Below are 24,900 nucleotides of genomic sequence, written 5' to 3' on the forward strand. Positions count from 1 at the left end.
TGCTACAGATATGCTGTATTAACAAATATCTAAAGCAAGCAAAGACATTAAATTCACAAGTTCAATTTAAAAAAAAAATTTCCAACAATGCAGTAGAAAAACACAGTTTCCCTTACCTCCTCCTCATCATCAGAATCATTCCCAAACACTGAAGGTTTTTGCAAAACAGGGTGCAACTGCTGTGCTTTCTTTGGCAAAGTAAGCCCATACCTGCATTTTTTTTTTTGAAATAGAAATTACACCATTATATTTAAATGTTAAACAATAATACAGCCACTACCTCTTCCAGACGAAGCTACCAAGTCAAAACATGTCACATAACCTATGAACATATAACACTGGTTCTGATTTTCAACTATCTAAAAGTTCTAATATGCACTAAGATTTTATAATTATTACTTTAAGTGATTATTTGGGGGCCAAAATCAAAATACCATTTTAATCAAAGAAGGGAAGTGAATGAAGAGTTCAGAAATGTTTTAGATGGTGAAATGATAGCAAGGTTTTAAAAAGAACATGTTAGTGGAAAGCTCAGTTGATGTCCACTAAAAATAAAAATGCTCTAAATTATCCTTGTGATCTAACAAGAGTCAAGAAAATACTTGTTTTTTTTTTTCCTATTGGGTACACAATTTTAAAGAAGTTATTGGATAAAGGTTAATGTCACCCATGAAAATTTTTTAAAAGATTACATTAACTGAGAAACCCAAGTAGCCACGGGGCAAATTGCCATTACACTTTATTAAGCACACTTGCTTTGTCTTGGAGCACCTGAAAGAACCATCTCATCAGATCCAACTCATTTAGTTTCTCACGTTTTGGCCTTTAAGACGCAGAAATCACGGGAGGCCGCATCACAAGCGAGGATTATACATCAAAGATAAAACTTCCAAGAACATATAACATTTGTCTCTTTTGTGGCAACGTATACCCCAATTCCCTATATGCCTACCCTTTTCTGTGGCTTCTCAGCACAACAGTCCTAAACCGAGAAGGGAGGGCGGTAATCAGAACTTGACCTGCCAAGTAGAACAAGGCCCTCTAAGAAAGCCAGGAATTGTCTCTCTTCTCATTGCCCCTGAAAGCATCCAACCGGGGAGAAACTCAAGCGCGGGGTAGGAAGCAAGACTGAGGGGCCTCAGACCGAGCTTTTGGAAAATAGAAAAGTCTCGCTCTCTGCCCCTCAGCCTAACTTCCTTTATTTCCTCACAAGTTTCTCCCTCAAACTTCGGGCTTCCATCCTGGAAAATGTGGGGGGGGGGATGGGAATATATGTTCCTCAGGATTTCTCGCTTTCCCCCATCTCTATCCCTGACGACACAGCCCCTTCACTTCCAGCGCACTTCTACTGCTCGGCCAAAGACACAGTCGCAGTGGTGTCTCACTCCCCAGCCTAACCCTAACTCCCAGGTCACTCACTGCCTGCCCGGAATCGCCATCTTGCTCCCGTCTCCGCTGAACGTGGCCGACGCCGACGTGACGCTGACGCAGACGCCGACGTCGAACGTGAGCTCTCGCGCGGGTTTGGGCGGCCTAGAGCCCGCCTACCGGCTGGGTTCGCGTTTTGTGTTGCTTCCGCACTGCTGGGAACCTGATGCTTGGGTTTGGGCGTTGTTTTGAAAACCGACAGACTGCCTCGAAATCAGTGTGAAGAAAGGAATGGCAAAATTTTAGGCCAGCGGTTCGCAGAGAGTGGTCCTGGGACCAGCAGAATCGGCATCACCCGGGACTTTGTTAGAAATGCAAAGTTTCCGACTCTTCCACATCTACGGAATCAGAAACTCTGGGACGGGGCCCAGAAATCTGAATTTTAACAAGCCCTCCAGGTAATTCTGATACTCAAGTTTGAAAACCACTGCCCTAGGCTATCGATTCCCCCCCACCCCGCCCCCGAGGTACTCAGTGTGAGTATACCTGGCTCAGGGTAATTTGGCAGAAGATGAAAATCTGTACGCTAAGTATCTCATTATAGGACAGAAATGATTAATAAAATACCGTGGTACCACTGGGTATAGGAAGTAAGATTATATATGATACTTTTTTAAAAATGCTAGTCACACTTCACCTGTGGACCCACTCATTCTCGGCCCTTTCCAAACTAGTAACAGCAAAGAGATCTTTTGAATTACCGACAGAAGAATGTTAAAATCTCCAGCTGTAATTGTGGATTTGTCTATTTCTCTTTTTACTCCTGTCATGTTTTGTTTCATGTATTTTCAAGTTTTGTTATTAGATATATAAACATGTAGGATTGTTGTGTCCTCTTACATTGACCCCCTATACCATTAAGAAATGATCCTCTTTATTTTTTTATTTATTTTTATCTACTTTATCTGATATTAATGTAACCAGCATTGTTAGCATAGTGTATCTTTTCCTGTCCTTTTACTTTTAACCTATTTTAATTAGTTTGTGTCTTTATATTTAAAGTGGTTCTCTTGTTGATAACATATAGTTGGGTCTTGCTTTTTTATCCAGTCTGGCAATTTCTTCCTTTTAACGTGGGTATTTACAACATTATCATTAAAGCAGTTATTAGTATAGTTGCAATTTGTTTTCTCTTTTTCCTATCTGTTTTTTGTGCTGCCCCCTCCACCTTCCCCCGCCCTTTTGAATTAATCAATAAATTTTTATGACTCTGCTTAAGATTTTTATGCTTCAACTTCTTTGTTGGCTTATTGGCCATACTTTGCTTTCTTTTTTTTTTTTTTAAGGTTTTGCTTTAGGGTTTCTGGTACACATCTTGAACTTATCACAGTCTACCTTCAAGTAAGAATGAAGCACTTTCTGTATAGTATAAAAACTTTATAAAAGTATAGTTCCATTTTCCCTCTCTGAGACTTTTTGCTGTATTTGTCACACATTTTACTTCTACCTATGTTATAAATGCACAATAAATTATCATTTTTGCTTTAAACAATTATCTTTTAAAAATATTTTTAAATAAGTAAAATGTTATGTTTATCCACATATTTACCATTTCCCGTGGCTGCGTATCTTTGTATAGATCCAGATTTCTTTTTCTTTTTTTTCTTTTTAGCAGCAAAGGGTGGGGTAGTGGGAGGAGGAATTGGATGGTCAAAGGGCACAAACTTCCAGTTATAAGATAAAAAAGTATTAGGATGGAATGTACAACATGATTAATATAGCTGACATTGCTGTATGTTATATATGCAAGTAGTTAAGAGGGTAAATCCTAAGAGTTCTCATCACAAAGAAAAATATTTTTTCTTTTTATATCTATGTGAAATGATGTATGTTCACTAAATTTATTGTAATCATTTCATAATATATGTAAGTCAAATTATTATGCTGTACACCGTAAACTTATACAGTGCTGTATGTTAATTATATCTTAATAAAACTGGAAGAAATAAAGTTGAAAGAAAACGCAAAAGAATCCACACGTTCTATTAGCTGTCAGAACGATGACATCATCACACATCATGAAGCCTCTGTAAAGTTCAATTGCACACTGGTGTGAGGATGAGTGAAAAAGGCAAATTGTTAGAAATATAGTTTTGACCTGGAAAATCCCAAAAGTGTTTTAGGGACCTTTGGGAGTCCACAGACCACATTTTGATATCCACTCTTCTAAATGAATTAATGCTGAGATATATTATTAAAGGAATTATATAGCTTTGCATATAGGAATATGCTGAATGTCTTTTTTCCCCCAAAGTGATTAGGGTAAGGCTAGATAGAAACCAAATATGAAATCTGCTTGGGGCACAGTGAAATAAGAGGGAAAATATATATATACATATATAGACACATATATTGGTTTCTGCCCCAGATTCCCGGTACAGAGCTCCTAAAACCTTTGTGATTTCCTGAGTAATTAGAGCACTAAGAGCAACTGTTGTTTTGATACTTGGTCTTTGACCCTAGTTCCTGGTTTCCTGGGTGATAGGGGTTATTTTGTTCCAATGAGGTAACTCTTGGTGGGCTTCTGGATAGCATCAGCATGGGGGCTAGTCACCAGAGAGACCACACCATAATTAGAAGCTTGAAACTTCCTACCCCACCTCCCATCCTCCGGGAAGAAGAGAGGGGTTTTAAACCAAATTAATGATCCATCATGCCTACATAATGAAGCCTCCATAAACAACCCAAAAGTATGGAATTCTAAGAGCTTCCAGGTTGGTGAACATATCCACCTGCCCAGAGGGTGGTACACCCCAACTTCACGAGGACAGAAGCACCCTTCCTGACCTCACCTATGTATCTCTATCTGGTTGTTTATATGTATACTTTATCATATCCCTTATATAATAAATAGGTCAATGTAAAAAGAAAAGAAAAATATTATGTTTATTCACATATTTACCATTTCCAGTGTCTCCATATCTTTGTGTAGAACCAGATTTCTATTTAGTATAAACATCTTTTTTTTAAACAGCTTTATTGAGACATAATTCACATGCTGTGCAATTCACCCATTTAAAGCATACAATTCAGGACTTCCCTGGCGGTCCAGTGGGTAAGACTCTGCGCTTCCACTGCAGGGGGCATGGGTTCGATCCCTGGTACCGGAACTAAGATCCCGTTCGCCATGCCACGCAGCCAAAAAAAACCAAAACCGTACAACTCAATGGTTTTTAATATATTCAGAGAGTTGTGCTACCATCATCACAAGCAATTTTAGGATACTTGCAATACCCAGAAAAAAAACCATGTAACCATTAGTCACTCCCATTTACCGCCCCCCGCCCCCGCAACAGTAGGCAACCAGTAATCTACTTCTGTTCTCTATGGACCTGCAGTCCTATTAGTTTTTGCTCTGTGTATTTTGGAACTATGTTATTAGGTGTGTAACTATTTAAGATTTTTATGTCTTCTTAATTAATTGACCATTTTTTCATTATGGAATGACCTTCTTTATCACAGTAATATTCTTTGCTCTGAAATCTACTTTGTCTGATATCTTTATAGTCACTCCATCCACTCCAAAAGTTTTCTTTTGACACGAACGCCAGGGAAAGCAAAAAGATGTTCAGGAAAGGAAAATAATTGTAACTTACTACATAGCTAAGCCCTAAATAGCATACATGATCATGATAATGCAAACACTGAATATCCAGCTATTCTGATATAAATTACTATGTAATTATATTGGGAAGAAGGAAGGAGTGGGAAATGTGTATGTGTTTGTGTGTGTGTGGATGCACACACTGGGGAAGGAGCTAAATCTTTGTATTGCATACTGGGAGGTTAATAAATATTGCCTAATTCAGGAAAAAAAAAGTTGCCACACAACGTGTTATTTTGCAATATGGAGGCACATGTCAAAACTACAGCCAGAATAGGGGTTGGCAAACTTTTTATGCAAAGGGTTAGATAGTAAATATTTAGGCTTTATGGGTCATAGGTCTTTGTGGCAGCTACTCAGCTCTGCCCAGTGGTATGAAAGCAGTCATAGACAATATGGGCATGGCTTTTCCAATAAAACTTTATCATGACAGGCAACTAGCCAGATTTAGCTTGTGGGCTGTTTATTAACTCCTGAGATAAAAGAACTGAAAGTAGATGACTCAGAAGCAAGGAAAATAGGGGTGAGGTTGAGCTGGGAAATGCTCTGGTCTTGATAGACCTTGTATGACAGAAGGACTTTTTAAGCTATGAGCATGTGTTACTTTGCTTAAAATAAAAAGAATTGATAAAGGGTAAAAATAGAGCCTCCTGCCTGGGCTGTCTGCCTCTTACTTATGGAGACTGGATGGGGAATTACACAAAGTTATCCAGCTCGATATCCTATATAATGCAAGCTTCTGTATTCTCCCATTGCCTTTAAGCTCAGGCAGTAGGTTGAGGAGAGGTAAAATATGGTTAATGGCTAGGAGATGGAACACCCACCAAGGGGAATTACAATGCCTACAGAGAAAGACATAGGCAATATTTAATGAATTGATCTTGCCTGCTGAGAAGTCTTTATAATAAGGTCATGGAGGGGAGGGGAGGAACATAGAGTTGATGATGTAGGGTGGGGTTAGGTGGGAGTGGCATTGCATAAAACCTTACAGAAGAGGAATGAAAATTCCCTAAATTACCTGCAAAGGGTCTTCTGAGTCCGTAGATTGGGGATGTCTGTGGAAGTTAAGGGCAGCTGGTTGCTTGATCACATTTAGATTATGAAGGAATGGGAAGTCAGTCACAAAAGACCCCATAATGTATGATTCCTTTTATATAAAATATCCAGAACAGGCAAACCCATAGAGAAAGCAAGGTTAGTAGTTGCCTAGGGCTGGGGTGAGGAAAAATGGGGAGTGATTGCTAATAGGTATGGAGTTTTTATGGGGGTGATGAAAATGTTCTGAAATTGATAGTTGTAAATGGTTGCACAATTTTGTGAATATACTAAAAAGCATTTTCATTAAGTATGTGAATTGTATAATATATGTGTTATATTTCAATAAAGTTGTTAAAAGAGCCAATAGGAGCTTTTCTGGGATTCCAATATCATTGTCTTGAAATCTTATGTTGTTTCTGGACCATGGAAAGCTGTAATTATGAAGGAAAGTGGTCTGGATGGTCTACACCATGCAGTATCATTGTTACCTATAAAATATGGAGAAACAGCTAATAAAAAAATCCAATTAATCAAGTCTAAGCTTCTGAAGTATATGTAAATACAAATAAATCAATAAATCTATTGAGTCAAATAAATAGGTTTAAATATAAACCTACATCTAAATTTTTGTCAAGCATAAATAACATACTCTTCACTAAAAGAGTAAACTCCTGGTGTTAAGGGATAGGATTTTACTTTAACGATAGTTAGATAAATTCAACCCTGTTGGTTGCTTAATTCTAAAGTAGTTTCCAAAAGACTAATAGCATAGTCTTTAGCCTAGTAAAGTCTGGAAAGTGTTGGTGAGATGTCTGGAATGCTGGCAAGAGCAATAAAACAGAAATTAGGACATGTGGGTGCCTCTTACTAGCTGTTGTGACCTAAATAACTCACTCTTTGAGCCTATTTCCTTGGTTATAAAATGGGTATAGTATTGTAATATCGAGACTACCACCTTACACATTATGAGGAGGATCAAATGAGCTAGTATGTGAAAATGCTGATACTTCAAACAAGTTAAAATGCCATGCAAGTGTGTGATGATTTTATCATTAAGCTGGACGCCATTTAGTTAACTCCATGATAAAGGAAAGTGGTCTGGATGGTCTACACCATGCAGTATCATTGTTACCTATAAACTATGGAGCAAGAGCTAATAAAATAATAACCATGATAATGGTTAAACAGGTGGCAGTCTGCAAAAATTTCCCCTCCTTGCTGCCTAAAATGCCATTTGTATTCACAGTGGACTCTTTATAAGCTTGATCTGAAGCCATCACGATATGTGGCTATCAGTTTAATATCTTCAAGAACATTGTTCCTAGAAATGTTGCTGCAAATGCCCTGAAAAGACCACTTCCAAATATGAAACAGGCTTATAGGTTAAAACTGGGCATGCGATCATCCAAGAGATGAGGCCTGGTAATAACACTGCCATCTTATCAGAAAAGGTTAAAAAGGGACCTCCAATCTCAAAATATAAGATGTTTGGAACACATCACATTTTGTCAACCAAATAAAGAAAATGAAGTTTAATTTCCCAAAATTTTATTAAAAATGGACTCTGTCATCAGATATCTTATTGCAAAGATGAAATCTCACAACAGAGCAGTAAAGTTTGCTGTAGTAAGAAGCTTTAAATAAATATAAATTCTTTTTGCAGTTCTTGAACTTGAGAGGATTTTGTTATTTAAAAAAAGTGTTTTCTTTTTTCCGTGAGTCATGGACAAACATTTTCCCAGAATTTCTATTCATTGAAATAACTTTTAAGTTGTTAAGGTAAGTAGGGGTGGGGGGTGGAGATGGGGATGGGGAGGAAGCGGTGCTCATATAAGTCTTTGAAAATTTAGAAAAACAATTCCCAGTCCATTTCTTAAAATCTTTATTACTTGGTGCTCTTTTGATGTAAAAACTGCCATTTTTTCTAAATCCTCAGTCTTTCTTCGCTTGTACTTTAAAAAAATTAAAATAACTCTGCCCAAAGAACCGTAATAGTCCCATGCCAGATACAATGCTAAAACTAAAAGGAAACTTTAAAATATATTCTATAACATACATTTGGTTATGGCTACCTTAACTGGATATTTTTTAGATCAAATTTCTCCTTAGGTAGCACTTTTGGTTTTATAAAGCGCTGAGATAAATGTCTAGGAGAATATGTTTATGTGGTACTCCTTTCCAAATGAAAATATTTTATTTTATAGTTAACAAACAAAACTGAACATGACAAAAATACCTTAAATACAGTAGCAATTCCATTAGCATTTCCCTAGCAAGCTTCCCCCTGGCATTTTGCATACGCATAGGAGTCAGTCTCGGATGGCAATGGGGGTGAAATGGCACTATTTATTTTTTTGTTCAGCTTCATAAGAGCTGAACAGATGTGTGCCCAGTGGTATAAGTATTCGATAGCAGTATTACCAAATGTCCATACTTCAATTCTAGAATGATCTGTACCAAGAAAAAAAAAGTTAGTGTGAATAGTTTTGTACTTTTATTACTAAAATATATTTTAATACTAAAATATAAAATATAAATTATGACAAAAGTTCATTCGATATATTTTGAGTCAAAACCATAGCAGAATCCTGTTTAAATATGTAATTACAGGAAAATGGTTAAATAAATTTCCTTATATTCATATAATGGAATACTACACAGCATTTAACAAAGAACTAGAGCTACATATATCATTGTGGATAAATCTCAAAAACATACTGTTGAGAACAGTAAGTTGTAGAATAGTATGTTCTTTTGGATATAGTTAAAAACAATTTTAAAACCTGAAAATATTATATTGTTTATGGATTCATAGGCATGTAGTAAAAGTAAGAAATGATGAAACTGATAAACACCAAATTCATAATAATATTAGCTCTAGGGAGGAAGAGAAGAGAATGGGATCAGGGAGGGGTATAGAAAGTCTCAACTGTTCCTATAATGTTTTCTTTCTTTAAGAAAGTCTGACTCAACCATGCATAATGTTAAGCTTGGATATAGAAAATGGCTCCATAATGACTACACAGGTGTTAGTCTCTAACTTCTGTGTTTGAAATATTTCCTTATTAAAAATTATTTTTAAACATATAATCACTGTACACCAAAACATTTCATTTGTTAGACTGCTAACTATTAAGATGCCGTTCGTAAAAGTTACTTTTTCCCAGGAGTCAGTCAGTGACTAATATTCAGATAGAATGGTCCAATGGAAAGAGAATATACTTTAAAGTTGAAAGGATCTGAGTTCTAATCTTGGCTGTACCCCAACTAGTTTTGTGACCTTGAAAAAAGTCACTTAATTGCTCTGAGCCTGTTTCTTCTTCCAAAAAACAGGGATAACTCAGAATTGCTATGAGGATTAATGAGAAAAGATATGCAAAAATCTGTCACAGAGTAGTTGCTCAAAAAAATGTTAATTACCTTCCTTCTTTCAGGTGCCTTCTACCCTCAGGTCTATGTTTTACTCATTTTTGTTACTTCTAGTGTCTAATACAGTTCCTAACCCAATAAATGTTTGCTGATTTGAGTTGAATCAAACTATTAAGTGATACTTATAATTGAATAAGAGGTTTTAAATGTTTTCTATACAGTAGCTCATTAACAACACTGACAATTATGTCACTTATGGATATCTATTAGGATGACAAAACAGAACATATATTATTTCCCTATCTTCTATCAACATGAAGGAACAAATTTCCCTGAATTAGGCTTAGACTTTCTATGGTTTTGAAGGCAACACTACCACAAAAGGTACAATGTGGGACAGGAAAGGCACATAAAATATGGAAAACATACTCAAGTCTCATTTTTATTTGAAGCTCACTTTAAAACACGTGGGTACAAGTTTCTAAAATTCTGCTTTAACACAGGCACGCACACACACAGAGGTACTGTCTTCTCTCAGTTGTAGGTGTTTAATAAATGTTGATTGAAACAACATTAAATTGTGGAATAATTAAGTTAGGCTTTTCAAATACTGTCTTTTCAGTAACATTAGTGACAATTATGAATAAAAATTAAAACAGATGCTGGTCATGAGAGCACATTAAAAATACTTGATTCAGGGCTTCCCTGGTGGCGCAGTGGTTGAGAGTTTGCCTGCCAATGCAGGGAACACGGGTTCGTGCCCCGGTCTGGGAAGATCCCACATGCCGCGGAGCGGCTGGGCCCATGAGCCATGGCCGCTGAGCCTGCGCGTCCGGAGCCTGTGCTCCGCAACGGGAGAGGCCACAACAGTGAAAGGCCCACATACCGCAAAAAACAAAAACAAAAACAAAAAAAACCCTGATTCATATCATATTATGGGTAATACTAGACCAATAACATACATACTTAAAATATTGAGATGCATTTGTTATAATTGATCGCTTTTTGTATTAATTAGCTTCCTGGAAGCTTTAAAAGTTAATGCTATAGGCTGCAAAGATTACTTTGATTATCATAATGTTCCAATGTTATGAATCTAAATTAAATAAAACTTCACTCTAGAACACTCCTAAAACCAGTCCTAACTAATTTTCTGAGATATAACAGCTCTGCTACTGCCCACAGCCTTTATTCTGCCTTTTCCAGATCCCCATTAAGAGCCCTGTTGCATTGACGCCTGCCAGTGTTCTTATCCGACATCCAAATGATCAGACCCCTATCTGCAGCCATTATTAAGCTAATCAGCCATCTCCACGGTGATTCAAGGATTTGAGGATGGGGAGCGACGTCGCTCCCTTTCACAAGCCCCTGTTGCTTATTTCCTGTCTTACTGTTACCGAGGACAGAAGCTCCGAACCTGTCTGGGTGGAGGTTCCTGTTTCCCTGCCCCGTTTCAATGAGAGATTGATGCCTTAACAACTGGCTCTAATGATTTCTCTAATGAAGCCTTCTTCGGTCGGCTGGGTTCCCAGTAACAACGGTTGAGTGTTACTGCCCTCTTGTGGTGGATAGACGCCAGATCTCTGCAGTTCAGCAGAACTCCAATGCGCATAGATTTAGTAATTCTTCCATTGTAAAAGATATAGTAAATTATTTGAATATATCTGAGTTTAAAGACTTGCTGGGTCAAACTTTGAATCTCTGTTTATGAACCTATTAGTTCAGAAACATTTTATGGTATTTTTGTAGGGTCTAGCTTAATCAAACTTTTAATTACATAGGGAATTCATTCTGCTGAAAACATTGGGGTATTATAGGATATTTATAATTAAAATTCCATTTATGGATCTCAGCTTTAACACTGGATTAAGGTAAATCCTTTGGGAATTATAGACAATTAGAAAGATGTGCGAAGCAATAAAGGATGAAGTCCCTAAGCTTCAAGTCCAAAAGTTAAAGTGTAACTGCTCCTTTCAACTAAAAACTAACCCAAGATCAGCAAGCAGTGTATCTTTTAAAAAAATTTTTGGTTGCATTGGGTCTTTGTTGCTGCATGCGGGCTTTCCCTAGTTGCAGCGAGCGGGGGCTACTCTTTGTTGCGGTGCGCGGGTTTCTCACTGCAGTGGCTTCTCTTGTTGCAGAGCACGGGCTCTAGGCGCACGGGCTTCAGTAGTTGTGGCACGTGGGCTCAGTAGTTGTGGCACGTGGGCTCAGTCGTTGTGGCTCGCGAGCTTAGTTGCTCTGCAGCATGTGGGATCTTCCTGGAGCAGGGCTCAAACCCGTGTCCCCTGAATTGGCAGGTGGATTCTTAACCACTGCGCCACCAGGGAAGTCGCTTTACTGTTTATTTAAATTAAATTATTTTAAAACACTTTTAGGGCTTCCCTGGTGGTGCAGTGGTTGAGAGGCCGCCTGCCGATGCAGGGGACACGGGTTCGTGCCCCGGTCCGGGAAGATCCCACATGCCGCAGAGCGGCTGGGCCCGTGAGCCATGGCTGCTAAGCCTGCGCGTCCGGAGCCTGTGCTCCGCAACGGGAGAGGCCACAACAGTGAGAGGCCCGCATAACGCAAAAATAAAAAAAATAAAAAAATAAAAAACAAAAAACACTTTTAAACAAAAAATAGAAACTCGCTATTGATGTGATAAAACCATTACAAATAAAAGTTGAATGATATTTTTTCCTGTATTCCAATGGCACAGGTATCAGTTGTTTGCTCCTTTTTGTTTGGAGCTTAGTGTGGGAAGCCTACAGGGGTCTTTGCATTCAGTAAACACACTAATACTCTCCCTGTTTTCACTCTGGTACTCTCCCTCTCAGTTGTGTCTGACGTCCCCCAGTCCAGAGAAATTCTGTTACCCTCTCTGAGGAATAAATTTCTAAGGTTGGGGAGGGAAGGTTGCCCAGTGGTGTGATGTAGAGAAGATGAGATACAGAGACCAAAACACTAAAACAGAAAGATGAGAAACAACAGGGAGAAGAAAACTTCAAAAAATACTTACCATTAATACTCTCAGTGAGATAAGACATTGCATTCATGAAATATGAACAACATGTTGTAGAAAGCAAATATTTAGAGAACAAGAGCAACAAAAGCTCTCAAACATTAAAATGCACAGAAACAAAAATTCAATAGGATTAAAAGTTGAGAGAATGTCTCAGAAAGTGAAACAAAAAGACAAAAAGATGGAAAATAGGACAGAAAATACAGGGATTTTTGAGGCTGAATCTAGGAGATCCCATGTCTGAATAATAGGAGGAGTTCCAAAGAGGGAACACAGAAAAGGGAGGGTAGGGCCTCCACTAACCTCTAGGTCATTTTTGTGTAAATAAGAAAAAGACACCAACCATGGATGAATATACTCTATAAGCATACGGCTTGCTGAGCAGAAAAAGGTGTATGATCTACTGTATAGCACAGGGAACACTGCTCAATGTTACGTGGCAGCCTGGATGGGGGGAGAATGGATACATGTATATGTATGGTTGAGTCGCCTTGCTGTGCACCTGAAACTATCACAACACTGTTAATTGGCTATACTCCAATATAAAATTAGAAGTTAAAAAAAAAAAAAGAGGGCTTCCCTGGTGGCGCAGTGGTTGAGAGTCCGCCTGCCGATGCAGGGGACGCGGGTTCGTGCCCCGGTCCGGGAAGATCCCACATGCCGTGGAGCGGCTGGGCCCGTGAGCCATGGCCGTTGAGCTTGCGCGTCCGGAGCCTGTGCTCTGCAACGGGAGAGGCCCCAACAGTGAGAGGCCCACCTTCCGCAAAAAAAAAAAAAAAGAAAGAAAGAAAAAGGTGTGAGGAAAGAGATACCCCTCCTCCAAGCAGATATAGCCTTAAGCTGAAGCACACAGCTTAGTGAATGAAATTCTGGTTAGATTTCAGCCCCCACCATCCTCAGCAGGGCACATCTGTGCAGTGCACAGACTGCACAGCCGTAAGTAGCAGCCTTGATGCCATGGAGGAAATCATCAGGACTTAAGGACCTGTGTTTCACAATTGAAAAGGCCCAGTGAGTGCTCAGATCAATGGATGAAAACAGACCCACATCAAGACATATCATTATGAAATTTCACAATCTTGGAGATAAAGGAGTAATTCTATAGCTTCTGGAGAGAAACAAAACAAAACATGCACAGAATCTGAAAGTTACATGCACAGAATCAGAAAGGCTTCAGACTTCTTTTCAACAGCAAGCTTGGAAGTTTCCAAGTTTCTTCTAACAACGGAGCCATTTCCTCAAGAAGTTAACCATAGAGTTTCCATATGACCCAGCAATTCCACTCCTAGTTATGTATCAAGAGAACTGAAAACATATACTCACAAAAAAACTTGTAAACAAATATTCATAGCAGTATTATTTATAATAGCCAAAAAGTAGAAACAACTCACATGTCCATCGACTGATAAATGGATAAATAAAATGTGGTATATCCTTATAATAGACTATTATTCAGCTATAAGAAAGTAATGAAGTACTGGTACATGCTTGGACATAGATGAACCTTGAAACATTATGCTAAGTGAAAGAAAAGCCACCTATTGTATGATTCCATTTATATGAAATGCCCAGAATAGGCAAATATATAGAGACTGAAAGTAGATTAGTGGTTGCCAAGGGCTGGGGTGGGGAGGGGCAAAGGAGAGTGACTGCTAATGGGTACCAGGTTTCTTTCTAAAGTGATGAAAATATTCTAAAATTAGATAGTGGTGATGATTGCACAACCTGGTGAACATACTAAAAACCACTAAATGGTATTCTTTAAAAGAGTGAAATCTGTGGTATGTGAATTATATCTCAATTTCTAAAAGAAGACAATGGGGGACTTCTCTGGTGGCACAGTGGTTAAGAATCCGCCGGCCAATGCAGGGGACATGGGTTCGAGCCCTGGTCCGGGAAGATGCCACATGCCTCGGAGCAACCAAACCTGTGCACCACAACTACTGAGCCCGCATGCCACAACTACTCAAGCCGGTGTGCCTAGAGCCCATGCTCCGCAACAAGAGAAGCCACCGCAGTGAGAAGCCCACGCACTGCAATGAAGATTAGCCCCCGCTCACTGCAACTAGAGAAAGCCCGGGCGCAGCAACGAAGACCCAACGCAGGCAAAAAAAAAAGACAATGGGGCAATGCCTTTAAAATTACACTTCCTAGCAAACTACAAATCAAACGTGACAGTTGAATAAAAACATCTTCAGACATGAAAAGTCTCAAAAAATTTACCATTCATGCACTAGTGCTCAGGAAACTACTAGAGATATGCTACCTCAAAACATGGTAGTAGATCGAGGAAGAATGAACCAAGAGAATGGCGAAGTAAATGCCTCTGACGGCAGCAAAATAAATTTCAGGAAGGCAGCTAAGGAGCAGATCTGGGGTGGGGGAAGGCCCCAGATTCAAAGAAAATTAAGATCTCTAGGAAGGATGGCTTCAAGAAAAACAGAAATTGAAACCAACAAAAATTACCTGGTAAAACTGACGTTTTGGGAAATTAAAAATACAGAGAGACAAATAGAAGGGGTGAGAATAATTATGAAGTACAAAGAAAACTAAGCAATTTAAAAAATAAAAGGCAATTATTTACTTCAGGAAAAACAAAAATGAAAAAGGAATGATCAAAATATGCTACAACGCTCAGCTGTGGATATCTAAATAGGCAAAATCATGTAAACATTGCATTTGGATTTAACTCCAAATAGTAATACAATTTCATTGGGAGGGCAAGGTAAGAAAATTGTGGTATAACAGAACTAAACTTTCATCTATAAGAAGAAAATCATTTGACAAGGCTTAAGTTAATGACTCAAAAGATAGCAATAGTGCATAATATTAGAAATACAGAAAATTTGAAAACAACAGAAGAAACAGTCAAAAGAGTCAAAAAGAATTGCATCGTGAGAGGAACTGGGGAAAAGAGAGGAAAGGGATGGGCTAGTGACTTCTTTGTTAGAAGGCTTTTAGTTCTATTTGACCTTTTAAAGTACTTTAATAAAAAGTATGATATAGGGCTTCCCTGGTGGCGCAGTGGTTGAGAGTCCGCCTGCCGATGCAGGGGACATGGGTTCGTGCCCTGGTCCGGGAACATCCCACATGCCGCGGAATGGCTGGGCCCGTGAACCATGGCCACTGAGCCTGTGCGTCCGGAGCCTGTGCGTCCGGAGCCTGTGCTCCGCAACTGACGAGGCCACAACAGTGAGAGGCCCACGTACCGCAAAAAAAAAAAAAAAAAAAAAGTATGATATAATTTTTATAATCCTTTTGGGATAAAAGATTGTTTTAACATCCACTGAAATGAAAAAAATGAGTGACAAAGGAACTTGAAAAATATGTTTGCCTTAAATAGAAAAATGTTCTCATTAAACTCATTTTCAATAGCCTTTATCAGATATCAAAGCAATGGGATGTTACCTTGACAAAACCATTTTTCTCATAATTCAATAACTACTATTGGAAAACTTCAAAATTTAAAATCAGAAGGAGTGATAAGGAACGAAAGAAAATAGCTAATTTAATTTTTCTCTTTCTTTTTCCCCCAGATGACTTGAAACTGGAAGGGAAATGCATGGGAAATGGGCAAGCATCTAGGCCCCAGGTCTTTACCAAATTCCAAAATAATTTCTGAACAGTGTGTGAGTACTTGTCTCATATCTTAACTAAAAGGGCCCTTTAAGCGGTTCTTTTCAGGACAAGGGAATCTATTCTAGAACGGAATGGATGTTTCTACCTCTAGAGCCTGAAATTCGTGAGCAACTCATAAACATCACACTCTAGACTCCCTCTTAAACCCAGATCTAACTGTGACAGCAGCTCTTTTCCGACAAGTAGAAATAAGTCTTGGAAGAGACCACTATCTAAGAATACTAGGTTTGAAAAGGTGGTAGGGAACTGTAACCAAATCCAAGCCAAATAGGACAAAACAATTTTCTTGGTTTCTTGTCCATTTCATTCTGACTCATTTAAAAGAACCCAGCACATCCTCACAGTTGCAGATTCAGTTCAGTGCTGTATTCATATTTGCTATTTCTGGATGGTTGGTAGAATCCTGTCTGATCTTTAGCTGTGCAGCAGGAGGTGAAGGAGAGAGTCTTGCCCCACTTCTGGAATGGAGAGGGATGGAGAACAGCATGAGGTAGAGCCACCACGGTGGTGGCAATAGCAATTAGGGAAAGATCTCCCGGGGAAAGGTGAATCTTGAGGACAGAAGTTAATCAGGGCTGTGAGTCCAGCAGTCCTGCCCCCTGATGGTAGAGCATCTCCCTCCATTGTCATTCTTGGAGGATCATGGTGGTATTTTATGGAGGAAGCTGGTGAGTTTCTTTATAGATGGTGATAGCACTGAGGCTGTGGCTGCTTTGGAAGAGGAGCCCTGGGTCTCTCGCAGGAGAAGTGGAGGGCCTGGGGAGCTCCTGCTGAGACCAGTGTCTGTGCACCTATAGACGCTTGCATTTAGGTGTGGGGAGGAAGTATGGCTACTTGCAGAAACACAGTTTCTAGACAGCAAAGTGATTCTGGTCACACTTGGAATGGGAGACAGCTCTTCTTACCTCTAGGTCTGAGAACATTTCCTGGTAGAAAACATCTGTCCAAATCCACTGGGAAGGGGACATGGGACAGAAAAACCAGGCGAGGCTGGCATCAGAGGTCCAAAATGGAGTGAGGAGAACAGATCCATTACAAGGTGGTCAGGTCACGGGTCTTCAGGTAGAGAAGGCTAACTACATGAGTACTTTAGGCAGAGTAACAGAGGGTAGCAGGCTTTTGATGCACTATGCGCAGCTGTCCGGGAGTGGTCACTGGAGTCAGTGGGTCCCCCACAGGGAAGTATGTCAGCAACATTCACATGCAATGGCATAGTCTTGGGAAGCCAAGCCTGCTGAACAAAGCTGCCCAGTGCTCCTGCAAAGGTGACTGTCTCGATATAAAGGTGGGACATAGCTGCCTGGAATTCCACCAGAATATAAAATAACCCTTTCTAGAAATGCAAATCAAAACCACGATGAGATATCACAACACATCTGCTAGAAAGGCTATTACCAAAACAAAAACCAAACAAACAAAAAAACCCCAAGAAATAACAAGTGCTGGCCAGGACGTGGAGAAAAGAGAACCCTTGTGCACAGTTGGTAGGAATGTAAATTGGTGCAGTCACTATGGAAAACAATATGGAGTTTTCTCAAAACATTATAAATAGAACTACCATATGATCCAGCAATTCCATTTTTGGGTATATATCTGAAGGAAATGAAATCACTATCTTGAAGAGATATCTGCACCCCTCATGTTCACTGCAGTGTTACTTACGATAACCAAGATGTGAGAACAACCTAGGTGTTCACTGACAGATGAATGAATAATGAAAATGTGATATATACATATAGTGGAATATTGTTCAGTCATAAAAAATAAGGAAATCCTGCCATTTGCAACAACATGGATGAAACTTCAGGGCATTCGGTTAAGTGAAATGAGTCAGACAAAGACAAATACCGTATGATCTCGCTAGAGCTAGGATGAAGTGGAGTGAGAGCTGGAAGCAGAAGCCCTAAAAAAGCGTGGGCACATCACCTGCCTTTGACTCTGTCTTCTTGGCAAAGTCATCAGTTTGGAAGGTTTGATGAGTTAGGAGCTATGCCAAAAGTCCCTCCCCATCCTGGGCAGAACCTATAGGTATTGGTGGCATTTCATGCTGGGTGGAGTCATTGAGTAGGGGCCTTACTTCTAGAAGAAGGCTCAGATAAACTTGGGCAGCAGAGTGCCCTGCCAGAAGACTCTTTTTCTGGCACAAGTAGAAAGGTGCCCCAAGAGTTCTCTTTCCTTTCCCCAAATGCGGAGCTTAGAATTTCCTGATACAATTGCATCTGAAGGAGAGAGGGTTGGTACCTGGGTGGTCTATGAACTTTCTTGATTGCTTCAGAGGCTGTGGTAATGATAAAGGTTTGGTGGCCGTGGTAGGGGAGCCTAGGGGATATTAGCTTCTGGCTGAATCCAGCTCTGTTAACTGCAGTTGGAATTCCTGGCACCTGAGGACACTGCTGGAAAGAAAGTGGTGGGGAGCATTGGAGATCAAGGCTGCTCAGGAATCAGCTAGCACAGTCCAAAGTGGGGGCAAGCAAAGGAAACAGAAATTTGCATGTTTTCCTGAAACAAAAGAGCTATATATGACAATAGGAGGTAGTTCTGATAGGCAAATCGGAGGTGAGCCTGAAGAAACTCCCTTGAAGCATTGGTACAATGCCATGGATGATGTCTTTATTAAGGGCTGAGAGCCAATTCCTGAACATGCCTTCAAGGTGGAGAGGGGAGGGGCCTGATCCTCATCCCTAGCTCCTATCTGACAGAGGGACTGGACTGGACACTGGGGGGTACCTGAGTCCTTGCCCAAGAAGGGGAGCATCAGTTTGAAGGGACACAAGTGGCAGCAGGATCTGGCTCTAGGCCAAGGGGCTGGCAGGTTGGATGGGGACCAAAGTGGAGTAGGGACTCAGGGAGAATATCAATTAGACAAACGGGTCACACATGGGGCAGTGCCAGGCCCATGGCAGGGACTAAATCTACTCCAAAGGGAAGAGCAGCAACTAGGCACTGACATAGAAAATATTTCTTCTAGAGTTTTAAGTCCTCAGTGAACAGTGAACAAGTATAGACCAAGTACAGTGTATACAAATATATAGTGAACACGTATTCATTTTTGTTGTTGCTGCTGTTACTGTTTTCCTTAAACAGCACCTTAGAAGTGATAACTGCAACACCTGTGAATGCAGAGGCTCTGTGAATCAGCCCATGGCCCTGAGGGCACACAGAAGACCTTCCAAACAGGAATTCTAATCTTTACTCACACCACTCTCAGTCCACATGAATTCATGTTAACTTATTATTATTTTTTTTTTTGCGGTACGCAGGCCTCTCACTGTTGTGGCGTCTCCCATTGCGGAGCACAGGCTCCAGACGCGCAGGCTCAGCGGCCATGGCTCACGGGCCTAGCTGCTCCACGGCATGTGGGATCTTCCCAGACTGGGGCACGAACCTGTGTCCCCTGCATCGGCAGGCGGACTCTCAACCACTGCGCCACCAGGGAAGCCCCATGTTAACTTTTATGTGAATCTCGTGTCTAGCACTCCCGAACTTCTGGGAGTATCTCTCCTTCCTAAGCCAGAAGATCTCTCTCTCTCATCCATCCGTCCTCACTCGCTGCTTTGTGCTTCCACTGTGCTACGTGCTTCCACTGCCACAGACAGCCTGAAGAGTGTGGCTGTCTTCCCCTGAATTGTCTTTTCCTTTCTCTTGTCCTAGGAGTCTGATTCTAAGCCTCTCTGCCTAATATAGGTGTCACAGAAGTCCAGAAACCCTTGTGACTTGGTCCAGAGTCTCCAAAGAGAGTGGGGAAGAGATGGATAGGCTTAGTGAAGAGATTTCTACAGAGCCATTTTTCCAATTAATGATTAGTTTTTTAAATGAGTTAAAAAAAAAAAAGAGCCAAATTTTTAAGTTCGCTCTTTACTGTTCTATTCATATAAACGGCCTCAGGGAGATTCCCTGGCCGTCCAGTGGTTAGGACTCTGTGCTTCCACTGCCGAGGGCCTAGGTTTGATCCCTGGTTGGGGAACTAAGATCCCACAAGCCGAGCAGCAAAAAACAAAAACAGAACAAAACAAAACTGACCTCAGGTCTCTGGTGGGGTAGTATACACACATAGAGAAATGTGTGCTTGTATATGTATATTTACCCTTATATGTGACCAGTTCTCTGTGGTCAAAGAGCTCATCACCTTTTCCAACCTGGGAGCCTCACTGCTTTGATTCCTGCTGATGCTCCTCCTCTAAAAAGTCTACATTACTAGTCTATAAAGACTCATGATCTATTATTTTCTTTGGTTCTTCATGGGAACTAAAGATAATAGCTGCCTTTTTGCTTAACATACTTGTCTCCTAGTCTCACTGCAGCCCCTATTTGCTTTTTAGCGAATTATGAACATGTAGTCAATAAGTGGGAGACAGAGGTGCTTCTGAATTCTCATACGTGTGGCACAGACAGTCACTATGGGGATTGCAGTAGATTATAGACAATGCCCCTCCTTTTAGAAGACTATAATCAGAACTATTTTCCCCTAAAAATTGAATGTATGAGCCACTTGCTTTATTCTAATAAAAGTCTCTGGATTGCAACTGTGTTTTGTTGCTCTTGGCATAGATTTAGACCATAATTAAGTGGAAATTTACCTCTGATATATTCATCAATGAGCTTTAAATTAACCTTCAGTTTCCTAGCAGTTGGATCAAAGTCACAAATATTCTCGACTAAGTATTGGTTAACATACTGTGAACAAAGAACAAAAGTTATGGAATCATCAACAAGTAGAAGTAGAGTGCCCAATTCATCAGTTTACATAATTCCATTTATATACCCTTCAAAACAGGCAAAACCAGTCTATGGTGTTAGAAGTCAGGATTCTGGTTACCCGAGGGTGAGTGTGCGTGTGTGTGTGTGTGAGAAGCTGGTGATGGGAGAGGGTACGGTACAAAGGACGGCTTTGGGGATGCCACTAATGTTCTGTTTCTTGATCTAGGTGCCTGTTACAAATGTTCATTGTGTAAAAATTCTTGCCTTTGTATACTTAGGATTTGTGCAATTATGATTTGTATATCTAAACCTGTGTAGGATATTTTTCAATAAAGTGTACTTAAAAAAAAACTTACCAGTTTACACTGATCCCAATTTCCTAAGTCACTTGATAATTCCAATTCTGGATGAAAGAACAAGATAATCCCTTTTAGGATGTCTTGTACTAGTTTTATGTTGGCTTCCAACTCCTGGGACTGGCTGGCTGGTGATTTTGGCTCTGCCAGAGGATCATAATCATAGAGCAACAGTGACACAAAGTCCATGGAGGTAAGCAGCCGGAGGCACTGTTGTAGCTCTTTCAGCATGACTCGGAAGAAGAGAATGCCTGCCCGCTGGACTGCTCCCACATTTTCAATTTCTGGAATGATAGAATGACATCCTACATTGTTGTTTAGTACACACACTACTTTTTAATAGGATTCTGAACATAATATAGTAAAACCCTTTTTTTTTTCTTCAGGAAAAAGAAGACCATATCCTATGGTTTTAAACAATCAGTTTCTCTAGTCACGAAATCAAAAGGCAAAAATGGAATTACACCTGGTGAAGTTCACAGGAAGAGGCTTTGAGGAAATGTGGAAACTTTTTTGGAGTTAGATCTTGGTTTGAATACCTACTTTCCCCCTTATTGGTTCTGCAGTCTCTCTGAGCCTCCTTTTCATTTTCTGTGAGAATAGAGCTGATCCCTACTTCCCTGTTGAGCTGTGGGAATTACAGGAGATGGTATATGTAAAAGTGCTTAGCCCCAGGTCTTACACATAGTGGATGCTCAAAAGACATGAGTTTTCTTTTCTTTTTTCTTCTTCTCCCACACTGTGTAGTGGCTAGAAACCTTTCAGCTTTACCCCACCAGAGTGTTACTCTACTAATTCTGGTCATTCCATTCTAGGCAGCCAAAGGTTTCTATGCTTCCTTCTTCCCTCCCTTCTGCCCAAACTGATTTTGTGCTAAGGGTAGCCTAGTGGATGTGGAATCATAAGGACCGGGGGCCTGTTCTTGGTCGTGCACTAGCTTGCTATTGGACTTTTATTGTGACAGGCCTTAGCTTCTTTATCTGTAAAATGAGATGTTCTGAAGAGTTAGCACTGTGTAATGTATTGAAAAGAGCACCCAAACTGGGGTGCAAATCCAGCCTTCACCACTTGTTAACTATGTGATTTGGTGCAAGTTGTTTCTCTGAACTTTACTTTCCTCATCTGTAAAATGAAATAATAACCATTCACCTCATAGAGTTATGGTAAGGACCAACTGAAATAACATATTTAAAGTGCTTGACACATGATGTGACATTTAATATTGGGCTGGCCAGAAGGGTCATTCGGGTTTTTCCATAAGATGTTACAGAAAAACCCAAATGACCTTTTTGGACAACCCAATAAATGCTACTTGTATATTGCCTTTATGAGTCCTTCCAGTTCTAAAACCATGACTCTAGCCAAGAAAATGTGATTCCTTACCCTTTGCTAGCATTTATAGCCCACACTCATCAGCCCAAGACCGCAAGAAGGAAATCCTTCCACGTGGAAAGATCTATACATTGCAACAGTTCATTTTAGAAAATGCATCCTGCATTGCATTGTCTGTGATTTCCCCAAAACTTTTTAAATCCATGAATTCAGATGGTCGCCACATGCACAATACCTAAGATATAGTTTTTCTTTATTTCTCCAGATAATTCGCCCAGTATTTCATTGCAGGCAACTTGGATCACCTTCGTCATTTTCTGTAGATCTTTAAATTCTCGATACAACAACATCTTACTCCTGCCAATGTTAACATCGAGAACTCCCAAAGCTTCTCCTGTTCTCTTACGAAGTGGAACTACTATGTGGTTTTCTCCACAGACAGAGGCCAAAACAACTTCTGAACTGTCTGTACACTTAAAGAGGAAATCTCTGAAACCAAAACCAAATAAGCATAAGGATATAAAACAACAGCCTGTTCATAACATTCCACCCAAACGTACTGAATCATCTTCTCTTGTGCCTACTACACTCCAGCCGCACCAGCCCTTGTTGCTGTTTCGTCTGCCTGGACCACTCCACCCCTTGAGTTCACAGGGGTCTCTCCCTCAGCTCCTCATAGAGAAGCCCTCCCAGACCCCACAATCTAAAATAGCTGCATCTGAGTCTTGCTCCACCCTAATACTCTGCCTTATTGTTTTTACTATATACTTATCCTTATCTGAGGGTATTTGTTTTTTGTTTAAATATTGTCCAATACATATTGGTTGAATGCCTGAAGGAACAATGAGCGTGTTAGGTCAGGTGCCCTAGAAGCAGAGCCTGAGAAAAGGGATGCTCTGTGCAAATGATTTATTGAGGGAGTGCTCTCAGGAGAAACCTGTAAGGGTCTGAGAAAAGCGCGATAGGCAAGGGGGAGGAGCTAAGCAAGAATGTGATTTCAGGTGAACTCTAGCCTCAGTCTGATCCCAAGGGGAGCTCTGGAAGGCAAACTGTGCCCAGACTCTGCTCCACCTTGAGGCGGGGGAGAGGCCTTTTGTCAGTCATTAGAGCTCTAATCTGCTTGGGTTGTGTGTGGAGAGGGTGTTTACAGAACTCTTAGGCACCTCCTGGTGAGAGGCTCCCATTGCTCACGGGTGCTCCTCCAGAGAAAGTTACAGTGTGAGTCATTAGCAGTAGGACCTGGCCCCTCGCAGAAGGTACATGGGGATCTGGGCAGAGCACCTGCTTCAGTGAGGGACCTGCGGTTTTCATAGAAATGTAGTGGCTCCTTTTTTCTCTAGTGAGGTATCTCTTTTTATCTCTTTCTCTCTTTCCCCATCTACATGATATTGAGTGTATCTTTTTTTATTTTGGCTGAACTTTGGCATGCGGAACTTCCTTAACCAGGGATCAAACCCCCGCCCCCTGCAGTGGAAGCCCAGAGTCTTAACCACTGGACCATCAGGGAAGTCCTTACATGATATTGAGATGTCATTCCTTTGAGGTATTTGTAAAAATGTTGGTGCTTTGCATAGCCTCAAAAGCACATTTAGGGAATTCCCTCGTGATCCAGTGGTTAGGATTCCGTGCTTCCACTGCAGGGGACAGGGGTTCGATCCCTGGTCGGGGAACTAAGATTCCATATGCTGCAGGGCATTGCCAAAAAAAAAAAAAAAAAAGCACACTTATAGTTCATAACATCAATCCTATGATGATAGGGAAGGTTATGTCCTTCTTTTGCTATTCCTACCCCTTGCTGCAGCTGAGCCATCACTTTGTGTCTTTATGATAACCATAGTAATGATGCATCATGCTAAGCTTTCTTGGTCAACAGAGGTCCTCAAAAAGCACCTGCTCTGGGCTTCCCTGGTGGCGCAGTGGTTGAGAGTCCGCCTGCCGATGCAGGGGACACGAGTTCGTGCCCCAGTCCAGGAAGATCCCACATGCCGTGGAGCGGCTGGGCCCGTGAGCCATGGCCGCTGAGCCTGCGTGTCCGGAGCCTGTGCTCCGCAACGGGAGAGGCCACAACAGTGAGAGGCCCGCGTACCGCAAAAAAAAAAAAGCACCTACTCTAAGTTACACAGAGAAATCCGAGGTTATAAGTCTGGATGTTACAAGGACTCCTGTAGAACCCTTGACCAGCACAAGGAATAACTGTATGGAAAGGAGCTTAAAACTGAATGAACATTCTGGTATGAGGCCAAACTGAAATTGAATTAACATAGGTACTTAAATGTCAAATTAGCCTACTAGTCTGAGATAGGTTACCGCCTATTCAACTATGCTGACCCTCTAAGAAGCAGTGGTCCCTTTTTGCAAAAGATGTATTCTAGTTAAGATCTGTTTTGCATCTGTCCACAGTTTAATAGCCTTTGCATTCCACAGGTGAGAGG

The 24,900-nt window shown here is 40.6% G+C and overlaps 2 protein-coding genes across 8 annotated transcripts in view; both read right to left on the reverse strand.

Moving 5' to 3' along the window:
• Positions 1 to 1,496, reverse strand: part of NSRP1 (nuclear speckle splicing regulatory protein 1) — an 82,175-nt gene extending 80,679 nt beyond the window's left edge. For 3 of the 7 annotated variants that reach the window (XR_016388784.1, XR_016388783.1, XR_016388782.1), the window contains exons 1-2: positions 1,420 to 1,496; positions 117 to 210 (exon numbers count right to left, since the gene is read on the reverse strand). Coding sequence is in view for 1 of the 7 variants with exons in the window: in XM_022595539.2 (XP_022451247.1) it covers positions 117 to 210; positions 1,420 to 1,439 (114 nt within the window). In the remaining 6 variants the exon portion in view is untranslated. The other 4 variants (XM_022595539.2, XM_022595540.3, XM_089899967.1 and 1 more) reach the window with 4 other exon arrangements.
• Positions 1,497 to 1,609: 113 nt separating this feature from the next.
• EFCAB5 (EF-hand calcium binding domain 5) overlaps positions 1,610 to 24,900 on the reverse strand; it is a 108,776-nt gene continuing 85,485 nt past the window's right edge. The window contains exons 19-22 of the mRNA XM_089899972.1: positions 22,704 to 22,957; positions 21,137 to 21,420; positions 20,660 to 20,756; positions 1,610 to 8,521 (exon numbers count right to left, since the gene is read on the reverse strand). Of these exons, the coding sequence (XP_089756098.1) occupies positions 8,340 to 8,521; positions 20,660 to 20,756; positions 21,137 to 21,420; positions 22,704 to 22,957 (817 nt within the window). The 3' untranslated portion in view covers positions 1,610 to 8,339. The remainder of the gene's footprint in view (positions 8,522 to 20,659; positions 20,757 to 21,136; positions 21,421 to 22,703; positions 22,958 to 24,900) is intronic.

Source organism: Delphinapterus leucas, chromosome 19 (assembly GCF_059928025.1).
Source record: "Delphinapterus leucas isolate spDelLeu-1000000601 "Yukka" chromosome 19, BTC_Dleu_Yukka2, whole genome shotgun sequence".
Classification (NCBI taxonomy): domain Eukaryota; kingdom Metazoa; phylum Chordata; class Mammalia; order Artiodactyla; family Monodontidae; genus Delphinapterus; species Delphinapterus leucas.